Below are 17,979 nucleotides of genomic sequence, written 5' to 3' on the forward strand. Positions count from 1 at the left end.
GCAGACTTGGAACCTTTCTGGAAGCAACACAGTAAGGATAACCCACTCTCATCTGCTATAAGCTAAGGGATGCCCACAGGGCCAGAAGCATTTGGGACTCATACTGTCTGTGATGGACATCTGTGTTCTGCTTCCCAGTACTGTGCAGGTCCAGAGGATAGTGTACTGGGGCCTTGCACTAGCTGAAAAGAAGGTTCACCTAAGAACCATGCAAGGTCAAAAGAATCCAAGTTTAACCCCGGGGTTCACGTGAGGAGCAAAAATGTCTCAGAGGCTCCTGTTCCTACTTCGGAAAGAGGCTTAGCCTATGCTGGGAGGGCTCCACAAGAAAAAGCACAGGCCACAGGAAGAAGGGAGCCCCACCCTCAATCTCTCCTTGCAGAAGCCAGGCATTCTGGCTGCAGAATCTGGGTCAGGATGTTTTATTTTCACCATAACCATCAAAGTCATAGGCAGGGCAAATGCATTCACCCTGTGTACACTGTGAGACGTAGCTAAGCTGGGACGTCCCCGAATCTGTCTCCGAGGACCAGAACTGCCTCATTAAAGGGATAAAAGATGATATCTGCTGAGCTGGTGGAAAGTGGTGGCTGCATTTTTATTAAAGTCTCTGCTGCAGCAGGCCCAGTCCCCAAAGGTTCATATTCCAAGCATCTCCACCCCTCTGCCTGGAGCATGGAAGTGATTCTCGGTAACTCATTAAGCTAAAACAAAAAGCTTCCCCATTGTGCTTTCCACACAGGACTGATGTCGCTGTATAAACGTTGCATGTTTCCTCTTCTTGGCCCCAGCACACAAAAACACAAAGGCCTCATAATTTACACCAGAGCCCAAGCGCACAGCACGGGCTTAGTTTGAGTGACTATGTCTTCAGCAGACTCATAAGAGGTTATGGCCTGGCACGGGAGATCTAGAGCTTTGGATTGTGAGATTACACACCTCACCCCAACAACTCCCCCAGCCCACACACACACAGAACACACACTTCTGCCAAAGACAGTTAGCTGGCTATCCTGATGGCACTCCTATGCCATCACATCCTCCTTGCCTGGAAGAAAGAAATCCAAGGGTATTTAGTTAACCACGCACTGTTTACATGACAGTGCCCTCAAGTCTCATCCGGGTGTCCACACAGTTGCGAATCTTGTTATGCCATGGCCCCATGAATACATGGAGCTCCAAGTGTAGACTTCAACATTCCCTGTAAGACTAAAGACCCAAAGAGGACCAAATGACAGAGCCATCCAAGAAAAATGGTATCAGCAACACACGACGCAGGTGGCCACTTCTTGGGCCTGCAAAAGGCCTCTCACGTGCTCCAGTGTCCCTCTTTGAAGCCATCTTTTCTCTCTTTACCTCCCCCCTCCCCTTGAAGCCATGTGCTATGGGTTCAGTCCCCAGATGAAGGAAGGCTCCCTACCTGAGGGTGGCGCTCTCCCCCTGCCGGACCGTCACGTTGTCCATAGCTTTGGGGAAGGTGGCATCTCCGCTGCGCACCGGCACTCCTGTGGGTACAAGGAACAGCAGCCTGAGAGACACGACCACGAGGCACTTCCAGGGCAGGAACAGGTACCCACAGACCCCCATCCTTGTCAGTCACAACTTCCCAGAACTCCCGCAGCAGCACGGTCCTTGTCCCCTGCCCTCTCAGAACAGCCGGAAGTGTTGTGGGGCGAAAGCAAAGAGAGGGAGAGAGAGCAAGCCAGGAGCTGGGAGCGGGAGACGGAGAGGCTGAGTCCAGGCTCTCCGGAGCCTAATAATTCTTCCTCGGCTCCAGCCTCAGCTTTCCAGCCTAGCAGAACCAGATGCCCCCTCCTGCATCCAAAAAAGAGCTTTCTCGACGCTCCCTGGGGCGGAGGGAGCCCGCGGGGAGGGAGAGCACGAAAGAAGGAGCAGGGACGAAGGTCACAGATTGTGCGTTCTCTGCCTCTCTCGGTGAAGCTACTTTAAGATTCAGTTGGGCGCGTTCTGCAGAGGTCTGGCATCAAAAGTTTATAACCCAAAGAAGGCAAGTGTCTCTGACAGAAAGGAGATGTCATAAAAAGCTCCTGCTTCAAGGAGAGGAGAAAATGTTTTATTTGATCACACACATGTATGGATAGAGTTAGAAAACAGCTCCAAGTCTCGCATCTGGACCCCAAGGCGACAAAAAGTTGCACACGGAGACCCGCAGCCGGCTAGCCCGGATCCTCGGCTCTGAGGCTGTCCTGCCCGAATCCGGGTGGGCGACTCCCGCCAGCCCAGCCCTCGCCAGCCCGCGGAGCGCCGCGGCGAAGGCTCTGGGCGCGGGGAGCTGAGCGGACTGCGGCCCCCGCCTCCTCCGGGGACGCTGCACGGGACGCGGGGACGCGCGGACGCCACGCTCAGCGGCCGCCCCCGGCCTCCGCGCCGCCTTCCTCCGGGGAGCAGCCGCTACGCGCGCGGCCCTTGTTCGCCAGGGTTGTCATGGCAGCAGCTGCATCCCTGACCGCCACTTTCTCCCGGTGTCGACTCGGAGCGAGCCGGCTAGCAGGCGGCACGGACTGCACGAACATCCCCGCGGGTGCGGGGCGCGGGCGCCCACCTTAACCCCCGCTGCGCCGGGACCCCCGAGGGAATGTTCCTGGCGCCTCAAGGGGCTCCACTCTCTCTCCTCATACAAGAGCAAGCTGAGGAAATGCTGAGTCCCTCTCGCTGCTTCCTCTGATATGGGTGGGGAGATAGAGGGGAGGGCTGGAGAAAGAGTTCTGGGGAAGGCAGCAAATTGAAAACTAACATTAGCACCTTCCTTTCGCGATGCCATGTAGAAGTTGTCAGACCCCGCCCTGGAGAACTGAACTGCCTTTGCCACTCCAGCAAGCTGAACCTATTTGAATGCCCACCAGCCTGCATCTCTCCATCCAGGCTTTAGTACTGAGGCACAGATTTCCTGGGCCTATGCAAAAAGCTAGAATAAGCTTGCTGCTTTGCTGGCCTACCTAGAAGCACTTAACACCCATCCCTTCCTTGTCTGTCTCCCTGGCTGGCAACTCTGAATTTCTTCTTGCAAGGCAACATGCAAAATAGTCCCCATTATCCGTGCATCTTATTGTAGTGAAAAGGAAGAGCTGGGAAAATCACGTGGCGATCCTAAAAAGTAGTGGGACTGATCTTCACAAAAATCCATCTATGGCTTTATGATCGCAGGAGAGACACCATAATAGTGTCGGGGGAGGGGGGGACGACTCCAGGATACAATGTTCTTAGAGGCCAATCTCTCTGTTGCTCCGGGCTCAGATCCATCTCCTTCAGTCTAAACCCAAGAGCGCCAGCTTTCCTTGGGCCTACCATTATTCTTGCTGCTGCTCTGCCTGGCAGAAGCTTCCCCTCGCTGCGTGGCTCTCACGCCTGTATCCTAATTTAATGGTTGCTATGTGCATCTGCTCTACTGTATTTTTTTTTCTCGAAGCCTTTTGTTAAATTAGGCAGGGCTCCGCACAATTGGCAAAATGAAATGTAATTCAAAAATAAGCATTAAGCTCTTCGTGTTTATTACTTTAGTTGCTGAAGGATACAAAGGCATCCTACCTGCTCTCATTTCCAAGGGACTGAGCAAAAATGAATACTGCCCCAGTTCCACTTGTAAAAACGCTTAGCTCACATACGCTTTTAGCCTTAAATTTTCTAATTAGAACATCTTACCTGGGACAGAGTACTTATCACTAGTTATATCAGCTGTAGTCTAAACCATACCGGGAGAAGAGGTGTTACACAGACAGGAGTTTTCTGTGCACCCATAATCCTCTGTGCCCTGTGGTGCTTGGATCCGGGATTAAGCGCTGGGAAGGCTCTCCTCTCCGTAGTACCCCATACAGGACTGACAGTGTGGTCCTGTGCTTAGGACTCCTTCAGTCACAGCTGTGCCTTGAATGTGGGCGAGGATACAGAAGAGCCAGGTCAGGAGACAGCTCTGAGGTTATCCCAGCTGCCCAGTGGTAGAGCGAGCTCAGATCTTCACAAACACCTGCTGGTCTGATTTCTCATCAGAGAGTGAGGGCGGGGCCGTTGTTATACTAACTCTGGAAAGGTGACTTGAGACAGGAAGAGTTCTTGGAGACTTTGAGGAAAGAGTACATGATTCCAGATGGAAAAAGGATCACTGAGGCCAGGAAAGAGCAGATGCAGTGATCAACTGAAGTGAGGATAAATGCCCCCAGTAACACACATTGAGGCTTGTGCTTGGGAAGGAACAAGCCAAGAGAGCTCCCGTTTACCTTGATAGTTTTCTCCTAGTAAAGGCATCCTAGGACCCAAAGAACAAGGGACTGGGTCTTTACTGACTTGTTACAGGGTTCCTAGTTTAGTCTCAGTGATGGGATACATGATCTGCTCCCACAGACTTGTGAGTCAGGGAGGGAACTGCAAAGGTCTTGTTTTCAGTCTGTCAGTCTATAGCGCTGGGGTTGGGGCAGTCATCCATTTATTCGTAAGACATTGCAAATACACTCTAGAGTCTATGGACTCGTAGAATGTAAGGCTAAAGTGTAAGTTAAATGGGAAGAAGAAGTTGAGTTGAGGTTTACAATAAACCTGATTAATTAATTTTGCCAGGAATATTTTGTGAGAAGCTTTGGCCAATGACAATGATAGGATAGACCCCTTAGTACACCTTCTTGTATATATGAATTTATATGTAAAGATAAATTATCATTGTGATTGGACGACTAGCTTTGATGTGTTCAAATATTGAGTCCACATGTCTCCAACTCTGCAACTCATACCAAATAATGCCTCTTTTATCCAAAGGGCAGTGAGTAAGAATGTGTTAAGTGTTTCCAGGACTGGTAAAGCACACCAGTTCTGTAAGGAAGAGTCTATTATTAGAGTCCACAAGGGAAGGGCCATATCATCCCAGCGTCATGCCCAGGGTTGTTCTGGAGATAGTGGAAGTAAGAAGAAAGTTTGCTAAGAGGCTTTATTATGGTTTCCATGGGAGGGACTGGGCAAGGAAAGATTGGGAAACTGGCGTGCTTAGGAGTTGATTCTATCTTGACAGGCTGTGTGGGTGACATCAAGGGATCCTGAGCATGGCCCTGGTGTAGAGTAAGAAATGGCGCCATATTCTGTGAGTATTAGACAAAGAAAGTGGTTCTTCTACCCAGGAATAAGGAAGCAGGTCTTAAGAGAGTCAAGATCTCTAGGAATAGCAAGGTTTGATCTAATACATGTGTGGAGGAGATTCTGTTTTAACTCTGGATACAGTTAATGTTGGGCAGACTGGGAACCATCATCAACATACTGTGTGGTTCTCTAGCATCATGCCTCCTGTCATGGAATAGCTGTGCCGTGGAGAAAGGTGTGAGGGGAAACAACATGAAGGTGGCTATACAAAGCAGAGCTTCAACACACCGACACAAGTTTTACTACCGATGACAATGTGTAACAGAAACACAATAGATCCAGATTTCAGGGACCATAGTCAGCACCAGGCAAGGAGATCACTGGCTCCCTGGAGAGAAATTGTTATGAACTACTGGAGAGGAGCAATCCTAGCAAAGGGGAGTTTGAGAGAAAGGAAGAGAAGAGAAGAGAAGCAGAAAAGAATAAAGACTGTGAAGAGTCTTGGTAGCTTCCAGATAAGGACTCCAGTGACAGGTGGCCACTCGAACCAGCAGGTGGTATCCGCAGCCTACAGATGGAATGGTCCAGAGAAGCTGGGAAGGAGCAAGAATTGTCCTAGAAGAAAAGGCTCTCAGAGCCTGGTGATGTTGCTTAAACTGGATGAAATGAGATGGTGAGGTGACATAGCCACTGTTTTCCTACTTAGGTATAAACTGTGCTGGACGGTAGGGGCTGCGTCTTGGGGAAAAGCAACACGGTGGAAGTACATCCTTGACTCGTTCCACGGAAAGGACAGCCAGTCAACAAAACGTGGGTGAAGACTGTTTGTCAGGCACCTTCTGCTCAGAACCTAAGCAAGACCTGACTGTTTATACTTACAGGCATCCGTGCCCTGCTTCAGCTGCTACATTCCTGCGTGCATGTGTGCGTGCATATGTGCGTGTGCGTGTGTGTATGTTTATAAGTGGTATAACAGGCTGTGCAAACTGCCTCTCATCCTTGATGAATCACACAGCAGGAGATAACCAAGGCAAATGGAAAACAGACTAATTTTAAAAATAACAAAAGCCCTTAGCTCTGGAAGAAGTATATAGGATTATAAGTCAATGGGCAAGGTATATATCTAGCACATAGGGATCCCTGGGTGTGATCCCAGCATCACATGACCTGGGCATGGTGACACGTGCCTGTGATCCCAGCATGAGGGATGTGGAAGAATGAAAATTAGAAATTCAAGTTCATTCTCTGCTACAGTGAGTTTGAGACCATCCTGAGCTGCATGAGAACATGTCTCATTCTTTTTATTTTTTTGGTTTGAAAAACCCTCCAGCACTGTTTTCAATTTGCTCACATGTTAAGCCGTTTACTAATTTGGTAAATATGATTACATGTCTATTTTGTGGTGGACAGTATTTAAGGGCCTGCAGATGCAACGGTCCATGAAGAACATAAATATTTTCACGTACTCTGCTGCGAGGGTATGAATAAGTGTTGAGGTGGGGGAAAAGATTACAAAAAATAAGAAAACAGACATATTTAGATTGGGCACTGCGCTATACAAAGTGTTCTGGGAGTGATAGGGTGGAAGGATGACAGGTTAGGTAGTTAAGGAAAGCATCTTTGAAGAGGTAGCATCTGAAGTGAGACCTGATTGGCTAGTCGATCCAGCCAAGCAGGGTCAAGAAAATGGCTGCTGTGAAGGTGGATGGCAGAGGAGCTTGCGGAGATGGCAGAAGGCATGAGAATGCCGGGTCCTGGACACCGGGAATCGGTAAAACGAATTCATCCTAAGTGCAGTGCGATGATTTCAGAGACTTTCAGCAGGCAAGTACCAGGATCTGGGAGATAAAATTTTTTAAATCTTTCTGACCATCATGTGGAGAATGGATTGCAGCAGAACTCAGAGAGTATTGGAAACAGGACACCAATCACAGGGGGAGTCGTGGGGAGAAATAAAAATGGAAAAGGAAGGGGCATCTACGATAGCTAAGAATTGGTCAATATTGGAATTTGGAGGTGGAGTAAAGGAAAAGAATTGAGGGTGATTTTGATAGCTAGGAAGGACAGCTTTCTATAATTAGGGTGGAGAAGGGATATCCCAGAGCAGTGGATATGAGGAGACTAGAGCCAAGTGCAAGCATCAGGGTTGCACGAAGAGAAAGAAGTCTGAAGCACCAGAGGACAGCTGAAGACTTTTTCTCATCCTTAACCTGCCTTCTCATTTGCTGTTCTAAGGAGGCATTAAAATTCTCCTCTATGGATGTGTCAAAGAGACAAAATATTCACAGCATCCTTACCGGACCCCTAAACCCCCATACCATAGCCTGTACTTTAGAAACAGGCTACTTCATTGCACCCTATATGACCTAAGAGAGCCACTCAACTGTAGGCATCTCAGTGCATCTTGTCTGCTTGATTACACCTCAACTGAGTCAAATCTAGCATGGTGCCCTCACTATTTGTTAATAAAATGGAATGCTGCTCACTTATGTGGATGGATCCCAATGTAGGACCTCAAGCTCTATCGTAATTTCCCTGCCGTGATCTAGGTCAAGGAAAGACGTCTCTCTTATTGTGCCTGGGGGAGAAAAGGGTCTAGGGCACTGAGTCAGAGGCTAACCTCACTTCCAATTTAGCAGCCCACCATCCATGCAATGTTCCTTGTTTAGCTTCACTAGCCAACAGCTCACATCTCTATAAATGGAGGCAAGATACCAGTACATCTGTACAGTGTTCAGGAGGGTCTATCCTGGTCAGCTCAGGCTGTCAGAACAAATCTACAGACTGGTGGCTTCAACAAGAGAAAACTCTTTTTATAATTTTGCAGGCTAGAAACCTGGGAACTCCGAGGAAGTTTCTGCTCCTGCCTTCTGACAGCTCCCTGCAGGCTGTGTGCTTGCACACAGACAATGCCCTTTCTTTCACAAAGCCTCCAGTTCCATAGGATCAGGATCATTTTTCTAGCCACATGTAAGTAACCATTATCACCTTTACAAGCCCCGCCTCCTAACACTGTCACATTGTTGGCTAGGACTTCCACATATGAATTTTGGGTACTCAGTGCAATCCGGAACAATGTTAAATGATACACTGCGTGGAATGACTGTCCTTCCAGGCACCCACTGAACACTTCATCACACTAGTCCTTATTTAACAAGAGAAGGAGCGCCATTCTCTGACAGCACAGCTTTCTTCTCTGAAGCAGCTGTGTGGAAAAATAGGTTGTAAAAATCAAGGCCAAAATATTTCCAAGGTATGAGGTGTATGTGTGTCTGTATGGGTGTCTCTGTGTGTATGTGTGTCTGTGCATGTAAGTGTATGTGTCTGTGTGTATGTGAGTGTGTGTGTCTGTGTGCATGTGCATGTGTGTATGTCTGTGTGTGTATATATGTGTATGTGTCCGTGTGTGAGAGTGTGTGTGTGTGTGTGTATGTGTCTGTGTGTATGTGTCTATGTGTGTTTGTTTGTGTGTTTGTGGTGAGATAAGCAGGACAGATTGAACCCTTTCTCTCTCATTTTAAAGACTAGCCTATTTTATAAATAGAAATCACCTCTTCTGGTTGCAAAAGTTATATGATAATTACTAAACTTCTACCTTACCTCAAAGAGATTGCCTAGTAGTAGATTGCTGTTGGGAAATTCAGGGCTCCACACAGATAGCCAAACTGATCCATAATAAAATTTGTATCCAGCCATTAAAGCAATTTCAAACTGTGTGTTATTCAGAAATGAGGAAACCTTACAGCTTGTGTTTATCTGAGGAGTATTGTGCCCAGCTGCTCTGTGGAAAAAACATGAATTAGAGAGCCCATAATTTGAGGTATATTGGTATCACAGAAACCTGTCCACATAAGATGGACCAAGAGAATAGGGTGACTGAGGAAACAGCATGGTGTAAGCTGCCAAGGGACTAAGGACATGGGATAGCCCCAAGCAGGAATGTGCTGTTAGTTAGCAGGATGGTGAGAATGGCTGGACTGGGCACAGGGGATGGCTCAGCTGGTAAGGTGTCCACAGCACAAGCGGGAAGATCGGTTGCAGCACCCAGGTTAAAACTCAGGTGCAGAGGCACACACGTCTCTGATCCCAGGGCTGGGGCTGGAGGGTCAGGGGATCCTGGGGACTTAACAGCTAACTATTCTCTCTAAACATTGAGCTCTGCATTCAGTGAAAGACTCTGTCTCAAAACTGAAGCAAAGAAGCAACTGAGACCATCCAGATTTGACCTTTGCCCTCCACAGATACGTGCACACACATGCACACATGATCCCACGCGTGTTTAAAAATGATCGAGTTTCATTTGGAGGCTTAGAAGGCTATAAGAAAGGTAGCCTTTAACTGCATAAAGGTATGCAGTTACCTGTAGAATGATACTGCGGATGAGGTATAAGTTCTGTGTCCCTGGGACCCCAAAGTAATCACTCTACAATAGCTGCCCACCTATGGTTGAAAACGTCATTTCTCATTCTTATTTTGCACACTTCCCAAGTTAGATAAATGTATGTTAAATGGTTTCCCTTATCACCACTAGCCTACGAATTTAGATGTATTTTATCCTATCTTGTTTCTCTTCTCCCTCCTAGGGCGCACCACATTCTTCCTCAATGTAGGACACATCTATCTACACCAAGGAAAAATCAAGTTGGTCAGGTAATAAAACGCCTGACTTTAATCCCAGCACTGCCACTTAAGATCTGAGATCTGAGGGAAGTCTCTTATCTGTGAGTTTGTTTGTTCGTCTATAGGCAGTGTTCAGAAGACAGCCGTCGTAGCTAGGTGGGGTGGTGTGTGTCTGCAATCCCAGGCACTCAGCAGCTCAGGATGCTAGGAAGTTTGTATCACCTGAATGTAAGAGTTTGAGAATGATCTAGTAAACATAGCAATGCCTTATCTCAGAGTAAACAAAAACAAGTTTCTTTGAAGGTTTTAGTCTAAGTGTGATAACATACAATGCTGAACCCAAGTCGGAAGTCAGCATAATGGCAGCTACTAGTGATGGGGACAGTCAATCTTTTCTTCTCTATCTTTAAGGTCAAAATGTTAAAATTATAAAAACAGAAAGCTAATCAATGGGCAAATAAAAACAAAAGTGATATTTTAAAGCAAACGTAAAATCAGCAAATAAGCCAGAAAAATACGGCGCACAAAGTTGCAGGTGGAGAGTAATCTACTGGTTTCCCAAGAATAAGAGTCAAATGACAGCTGTAGAACACAGTATGACGGATGCTCCGACATCAGTCAGGCAACCTCTCTTTTGTCCCAAGTCTCCATGTGTATTTCACAAGCAGCTGCCTCCCTTCAGAACTGGAGGGTCCCTGAGAGTAAAGTGTTTGCTCATCTTGATTCCTTTCCTTCAGGCAAGATCCTGGCACAGAGTAAGAGCTCAGCAAATATTTGCTGCCAGAGAGAGCTGATGTCTGCTCTCTCCAGGCTCTAGAAAGCCAGTGTATTAGACAGTTTTCTCCAGAGTGGCTGAGTTAATTATATGGGCAGATAGGTAAGCAGATAGGTAGGTAGTTAGATGATAGACGGACGGATGGACTGATAGATAGATAGATAGATAGATAGATAGATAGATAGATAGATAGATAGATAGGTAGGTAGATGATAGACAAAAGTGAATGGAGATTTACTAAGGAGCTTGGTCATAACAGTGACATGTACGGAGAAGTTCTGGGGTCTAGTTTCCCCTAAAAGTTGGTCATTGAATGGGAATCACATGGTTGGGTCCAGGTCCAAAGGTCTTAGGATAAAGATGCTTTAATTTCTGGTCTGAGGTAAAGGTTTATAAACCAGAGGGCTACTTCTGTAAGGAAGGAATAGAGTCCAGAGGCCACCGAAACCTTTCTGGTGTTTTGATGTCTACAGAAGAGACACATGTCTCCCCCTTTCCTCTGCTTTTGTTCCATGTGTCCCAAGCACATTGGATGGTTCTTACTCCCCTGGAGGGAGATCTCTGCTGAGTGAGCTAAAACTCACATGCCCACATTCTCCACAAAACACCCTCAGGGATACACTGAAAGCAACACTGTATTAGGTTCCTAGACAGTCCTTAATCAATCACCATTGACAAAGAGTAATCCATCACATCTGGGAACGCTGATGAGAGACCCAGAGGTATCCCCACTAATGGATTCCTCTGGAGTTCCTCTCATCCCTTCTTGACCCTTAAACTCCTCAACAGTGGGGCCTACAATGTACCCATTGCATTAAGGCATCTATCTCCCTCTAAAATGACTAGAGATTCTTATAAAGGACCTATTTGTGCAGCTACACGGAAAAATTAGCCTTGTTATTTTATAGTCACACCTCATATAGTTCTGTAAATCAAAGAACATGCACACACACCAAAAAAATCCCCATTATATTGAGACCTACAATGGATGGTAGTCTACTAACCAGACTTTCTGATTTCTGAGCCCATTTTTCTTCACTTGTATGAGGAATATATGTATATATCACTCTACTTTATCATTTTCTTTATATAAGTGAAGTATATGTATATGTATACATACATATATATCTAAGAAAGATACCTTGCATAGAACTTGGCACACAGGAAGGCTTCAGGAAGCAGATGTCTTGGCCTACCTTCACCCAGACTCTACTCTTTTCTTGCTAAAAAGAATCTGATCTCCCTGGGTCTCACAGAGAAACAGGAACTTGTATTTTTCTTGCATCAAAAGTTAGTTATTTGAGTCTTATCTTTTACTCAAAAGTGCTTTTTGAGGTGGTGGGAAGACAAGTATAAAACTCTGTATAGACCAGACTAATCATAAATTGTTGAACCCCACTGACTCATCCCCTGAGTTCTGAAAGCCAAATACCTTTCTTATGGTGTTAATCTGTTTTGTGGTTTGCTAACAAATTTATTAATTCTTTCATGTGTGTGGCAGGGAGCAGTGAAGGGCACCAAGATTTATCAAGGCCTTTTGATGGGAATGAGGGTACAGGAAACATGACATATTACCCTCCAGTTGCAAACAGTCTCACAGAAGAAATAAATCAGACTGTATAATATGGTATGAGAAGATTAAAATGGGTACAAAAAGCTCTGCGATTTGGAATCTACTCATCTAAATAATGTGGAAATTCCTAGAAAACTTTTCAAGGAGGAGTCTTCTTGGCTCACCTGTAATGACCTGGTAAGATGTAGGCTCCCACTTGGTTTTTTTGGGGGAAACTGAATGGATTATGTTACCAATCCCAGAGACATAGTAAGAACATTGGTTCTGAGTAGAGACAGAATGTCAAATGTTGGACTTGATATGCTGGTGAGCTATCCAAGAAAAACATTTTGTTGGCATTTGGATATGTAGGTTTTAAGCCATAGAAAATGATAATGTTTGCAGTTAGAGATCTAGAAATCAACACTGTGTAAGCAGGATCTGAATCTGGGACTGCTGAAGTCAGTCAGCAGGAGAGTGAGAAGGAATAAAACATCAGGCACAGATTCCAGGCAGTACCCTTGGCAACACAAACATCTCAGAGAGGATCGGAAGGGAAGCTCACAGGGGAGTCTGAGGAGTGGGCAGAGAAGGTTGCTCAGGCATCAGTAGCTGTAAAGAAACCAGGAAAGAGGCCTGAATAGAACAGGAGTGGTGTTGACCACTTTGTTTGCTGCCGTGACAATACAGCCACAAAAGCAACACAAGCAAATAAGGGATGACTTTGGTCCACAGTCCAACAGCACAGTCTCTTCTGGTAGGGAAGTCACCAAGGCAGGATCTTGAGGCAGCTGACCACACTGTGTCTGTAGGATGAATGTTGGTGCTTAGCTAACTCTCTGTCTCCTTTGTGTGTAGTCAAGGTCCCCACATCACAGATCATCAGTATAATCAGGGAGGTTATCTCTACCTCAAAAGGCACTCTCACAGACATGCCTAGAGATCTGTAACCCTAGGGGATCCCAGATCCTATCAAGTTGATAGAATTAGCATAGCATCCCTTGTCAACTTGATAACCAAACATGTCAATTTTAAGCTTCTTGTTCCAAGAGTCTCATGGCCATGTCAAAATGGACAATACACATGGTCCAAATTCAATATAGTCTTTAACACTTCCAGAGCCCAAGCACTTTCTAAAGACTCAAAAGCAATGCTCTAACTGTGAGGCCCTATAAAATAAGCCAGAAGTTACACACTTCCAATATACAAATATTCCCATTCCAACAGGGACAGGTAGGGGCATAACAAAGAAAGACTGGACATAAACCCAGCAAAGCAAACACCAAGTCCTTAAGCTCTGTGTTTAAGATCTGAGGCCCAGGATGGATTTATCTGAATGGCTTTGATACTCTACATCCTTCTAGCTCTACATCATGCAAAGCCTCTTTCCACTTCATGTCTGCAGCTTTCTTTAGTGGACTTCTCACAGAACTCGCATCTTCCACATCCTGGGCCCGCACTGTGCTTTTGACTTCACCTTCATAGCTTTGCACAGTGGCCTCTCTGGGTTTCCTTAGAAAAAAAAAAACAATGAATCCAATCCTGCCACACAGTGTTTGTCCTTCTTATTCTTGCCTCTATCATGCCTGTAAAAGCAATGTCACATGGATGAAACTGGCAAGGTCGGTTGCCAGCTGAAAGATGTGGCCAAGAAAAGGTCAAGATGTGACACGCTCCCCAGACAGTTGTTTTCTGGCAGGAGGACCTGCAGCAGCAATCTCAGTTTAGGCTCTCTCCTTCCAAGTGAATTTCAATATTAGACCAAGTTAGATCCCTTGTTGGGTAGGGTCTCTCACTTAGAGCACTTTTTGTATTGTCCCAGTGAAGAGCAGGACATTTGTCTTTTAGGCTGCTAGTCCTTTTAACAACTGTTCTCCTAGAACCCAGTCTGTCCACAACTTTATTTAAACTCCACTTTTCCTCATCAAAGGACCACATTCTCATGTTGGTTTTTCTCTGCTTGAGTCTTTCTTTCATTGTAGACATGGGCAAACATAGTGAGTGGGGACAATGGCATAGCCTCTATTCTGTCCTCTCTTGAGATCTCCTTTACCAAATGAGTTAGAAATTTGCTTTTGGACTGAATCTAACTCAGGCCATTAGGACATAGGAAAAAATATCGTCAGATTCTCCAATAGACTATACCATGAATGACCCTACCCAGTTCCCAACAGAGTCTGTGTCCCTTTCGGAAGCTCATGGTCTGGTCTCCCACTGCCCATGTTTCTCTCTGTATTCTCGTCTTCCAGACTTCCAAACTCTGTCTACCTACCAAAGTTTTCCTAGCCCAGAGTTCCAAACACTTTCACATTCCTCCAGCAAACATCCTAGAACCACATGGCAATATTCATCACGACCGCAGCCCTGTTTCTTGATACCAATTTCCTGTTACTAATTACTCCTCTTAGTGCTGTGACAAAATGCCTTTCAAAAGCAAGGTAGGGAAGGAAGAGTTTATTTTCTGACACTCTGAGAACACAGGGCATCACAGCAGAGAAGGCATGGGGGCGTGGGCCTGGAGCAGTTGGGCACAGTGCTTCCATACTCAGAAGCAGAGGAAATGAACTCTGCATTCAGTTCACATTTCCTTTCCACTCTGTTTAGGACTTCAGCTCGTGGATCAGTATCACCTGAAATCAGGGTGTTTTCTAACCTCTTAGTCAACCTGAGGGGCTATTGCAGGTGGCTGTACAGACTGTTAAGATGACTATTAATATTTGCCACCGCAGTGGTTGCTGGTGTCAAATTCTAGAAGGTTTAGCTCAGGGGGATTAACAATCAGGGTGGGTTCTAGCTGACACAGCGAATGGAGGACCTTGGTGAGTTTCCTAGAGGCAGGTTCATCACAAGGCAGCAACGTAAGTTAGGTGAGGACAAGCTGGGGAAGGAATGGACCTTGAGGAATGGGGAAAATAAAGGCGGTAAGATGGTCAGCTCATCTGGGAGATAATCATAAGGAAGAGAGTGTGATGCCTGCTGGGCTCAGGTGTATGTCCAGGCACTGGGAGCAATGTGTACAGCTACTTCTCTTCAGTGGGAGAGAGGTTCTATGAAAAGAGGAATTCCTTGAAGATGTTGAGAGGCCTCTGCTCCTAACACTTTATATGTGACTGGCACAGGAGCATGGTTCATGAGCAGAAACAGCTCAATCTGAACTCACAGATGGGTTGGCTAAGTCAGAGCAGTCATCCTTGTCATTGCCTTTATCTTCTTTTCTTTCTTCTTTCTTCTCCTCCTTATTCTCTACGGTGTTCATCACCTATGAGTTCTAGGCACCAGGGTTCACACCCACTAGATACCACCTAAAGTAAGCCTCTTAACACCTCTCTGAAGAGAACATGACAATCTGACAAAAAAAAAAGCAAAACATTTGTGTGCAGTGATGCAGGCCTGTAATCCTAGACTCTGGGAACAGGGGCTAAGCATTACAAATTATGGGCTCATCGTACTATGATCCTGTCAGAAAAAAAGAAGAAGAAGAAGAAGAAGAGGAAGAAGAAGAAGAAGAAGAAGGAGAAGGAGAAGGAGAAGGAGAAGGAGAAGGAGAAGGAGAAGAAGAAGAAGAGATGGGTAGAGAGAATGGGAGAGAGAAAGGAAAAAGAAAAGAAAGAAGAGAAAGAACCTAGCATTCAAAGAAGAAAGGTTTTAACTTATCAGTTCTGAAAGTATAAAGAAAAATGATTAATTTTTTTCTTTTTATCCTCGCGGGTCATTGCTCTATTGTTATTGCTAACACTAAAATTGGGCCTCAGCCTGTAATAGATTTTCCGTAAGTATACTCAGCTGATAATAAAAATAGGTATATAATTCTATCACATAACCTCCTCACAGACATTTGACTTTCAAGACTCCGATACCAAATACGAAAATCTCAATGCTTTTTCCATCATTTGGGCATTGGATGAGACTTTTTCATAGCAACAGAGCTGAGATTGAGAGTACTTTGAGACGCATCCTGGTTTTCTGTCTACTACTATGTTGGAACACACTATTATTTATATTGTGAAAAGTTAATCATGGGAGAAAGCAGGTGGTGGTACCACATGGCTAACAAACACTGGAGATAGGCTTTAGATAGGAGGATCTTCGTCAATAAAACAGAGCCAGATTCATCAGAAACGGACCTTATGATTTACATAACCATCATAAAACATAGAATCTCAGCATAAGAGGCAAGTCTCTGTTATAAGCAGTGTACTTTAGATAGCCCACCTTTCACTCCAAGGTCTATGCAGGCTCTCACCCTCTGCAAGGGCACTGGGGTCCTGATCATACTGCAAGCATGGTCACCACCATCATCATTGGAAGCACATATTTTCTAACGAGTATGCCCAATCTGTGGCCCCTGGCATATATACATTTCAGAATAACCATGAATGTGGTTTTACCTATTTGAACATAGCATCACTTTGTAATAACAAAGATGAGATGATATCACATAGCAATAACAAAGGTGAGACTTGTCAGAACCACTTCTGTCACACTGATAGTCCCTATCACTCTTTCTCTACATACAATTCTCTAAGTCCTCTTAATTCTTGTTCCTGCCACCCATCTGGATGGAGCCAGTGGTATAAAAACTGAGGAAAAACAGAAAAAGTTACTGCAGGTCAAAAGGATCTAAATATTTGGCAGGAGATGCAGACCAAAGGACTGGGGGTGGGTTATGAACATACTGTTGATCTTCCCATCTACTGGGCATCTGGAAGTACAAAGTCTTAGGGAAAGGAAATGGAAAATGGAAAGCAAAATAAAAGGAAAGAAAGGGGCAAGGAGGATGTAGGCAAGGAGGCAGGATGGAGCTAAGCACCTAATATTACTTAAGACTCGCCAGAGAATAAGTCAGTAGAACATTTTGCAAGTACAGATAGAGTCAGCAATATTTGCAATAAACACAAAGATGTATACACATACTAGCAACAAACATATATATAAAGAGAAGAGAGGGGAGAAAGGGAGAGAGGGAGGGAGGAAGGGCGAGAGAGAGAGAGAGAGAGAGAGAGAGAGAGAGAGAGAGAGAACAACTATTTTAAGGAACTCACTCTCATGATTATGGAGACTGGAAACCCATGATCTGCTACACAGGCTAGCAAGCTAGAAACCCAAGTTGCTGCTGGAGTTTGGGTGTTAGAGGTAGCTTTTGGAAGAGCTTTCTGCTTGCCTGTCTTTGCTCTAGTCCGGCTTTTCACTTATTGGATACACCCTACCCACAGGTGGGTCACAATGTGCTCGTCCCAAAGTCCATAGACTTAAGTGTTGATGTTGTGCATAAAGTATCATTCCAGAAACAAACACCCAGGATGTTTGGCCAGATGCCTCTGTACCATTTTCTAGCCAGACTGGCACATAAAACACATCTCCAGGCTCCTTTGAAGCAGCTATCCTAAAAGGATTAAAGCAAGTGTTCCTTTAAGCAGGTTGTAGGAAGTAAAGGGAAGGCTCCATCGGCTCACCTAATATTCCTACCACAGGCATGCTAACATCTAGCATTTCGGCCTCAAAAGACAAAGCCCCCTCAGCATTTAAAGAATTCAAATTGCAAAGTGCTTAGAAAGAAGTAGCATTGGTGTGAATGGATTTTCTCCAAAGTGCAATTTGTTTTTCCCTTTCATAAGTGGGGAAGAGGTTCCAAAGAGGTACAGAGCAAAGGGTTAGATGCCACAGAGAGTGGAAAAGAAAATGGACTGCAGAGAGACCAAAAATAGCTCTTTAAGAGACATAATTATTCAGAGCTTCAATTTACCTACGTCTACTTTAGAAAAACTCAGAATCTACACATGACCCTAATACATGGCCCAGATTTAAATGTGGCACCTTGAATCTGGGGGATAGGAAGGAAATTGGAAGGGGACATTTCAGGGCACACTCTGGCAGTGTTCAGAAGGGGGAGGGAAAGAGAAGAGGGGCTGGGCTTGTCTCTTCACACTCTTAGTAATTTCTATTGTTTTTTTTT

At 45.3% G+C, this 17,979-nt stretch overlaps 1 protein-coding gene across 9 annotated transcripts in view; it reads right to left on the reverse strand.

Moving 5' to 3' along the window:
* Positions 1-17,979, reverse strand: part of Opcml (opioid binding protein/cell adhesion molecule like) — a 1,115,999-nt gene that overhangs the window by 520,063 nt on the left and 577,957 nt on the right. For 6 of the 9 annotated variants that reach the window (XM_085689788.2, XM_085689789.2, XM_048458726.3 and 3 more), the window contains exon 2: positions 1,421-1,505. In XM_085689788.2, coding sequence (XP_085545914.1) covers positions 1,421-1,505 — 85 coding nt within the window. Of the gene's footprint in view, positions 1-1,420; positions 2,254-17,979 lie in introns of those variants that run through there. The other 3 variants (XM_085689792.2, XM_085689793.2, XM_085689794.2) reach the window with 3 other exon arrangements.

This window comes from Myodes glareolus, chromosome 4, assembly GCF_982192425.1.
Source record: "Myodes glareolus chromosome 4, mMyoGla1.1, whole genome shotgun sequence".
Taxonomy (NCBI): domain Eukaryota; kingdom Metazoa; phylum Chordata; class Mammalia; order Rodentia; family Cricetidae; genus Myodes; species Myodes glareolus.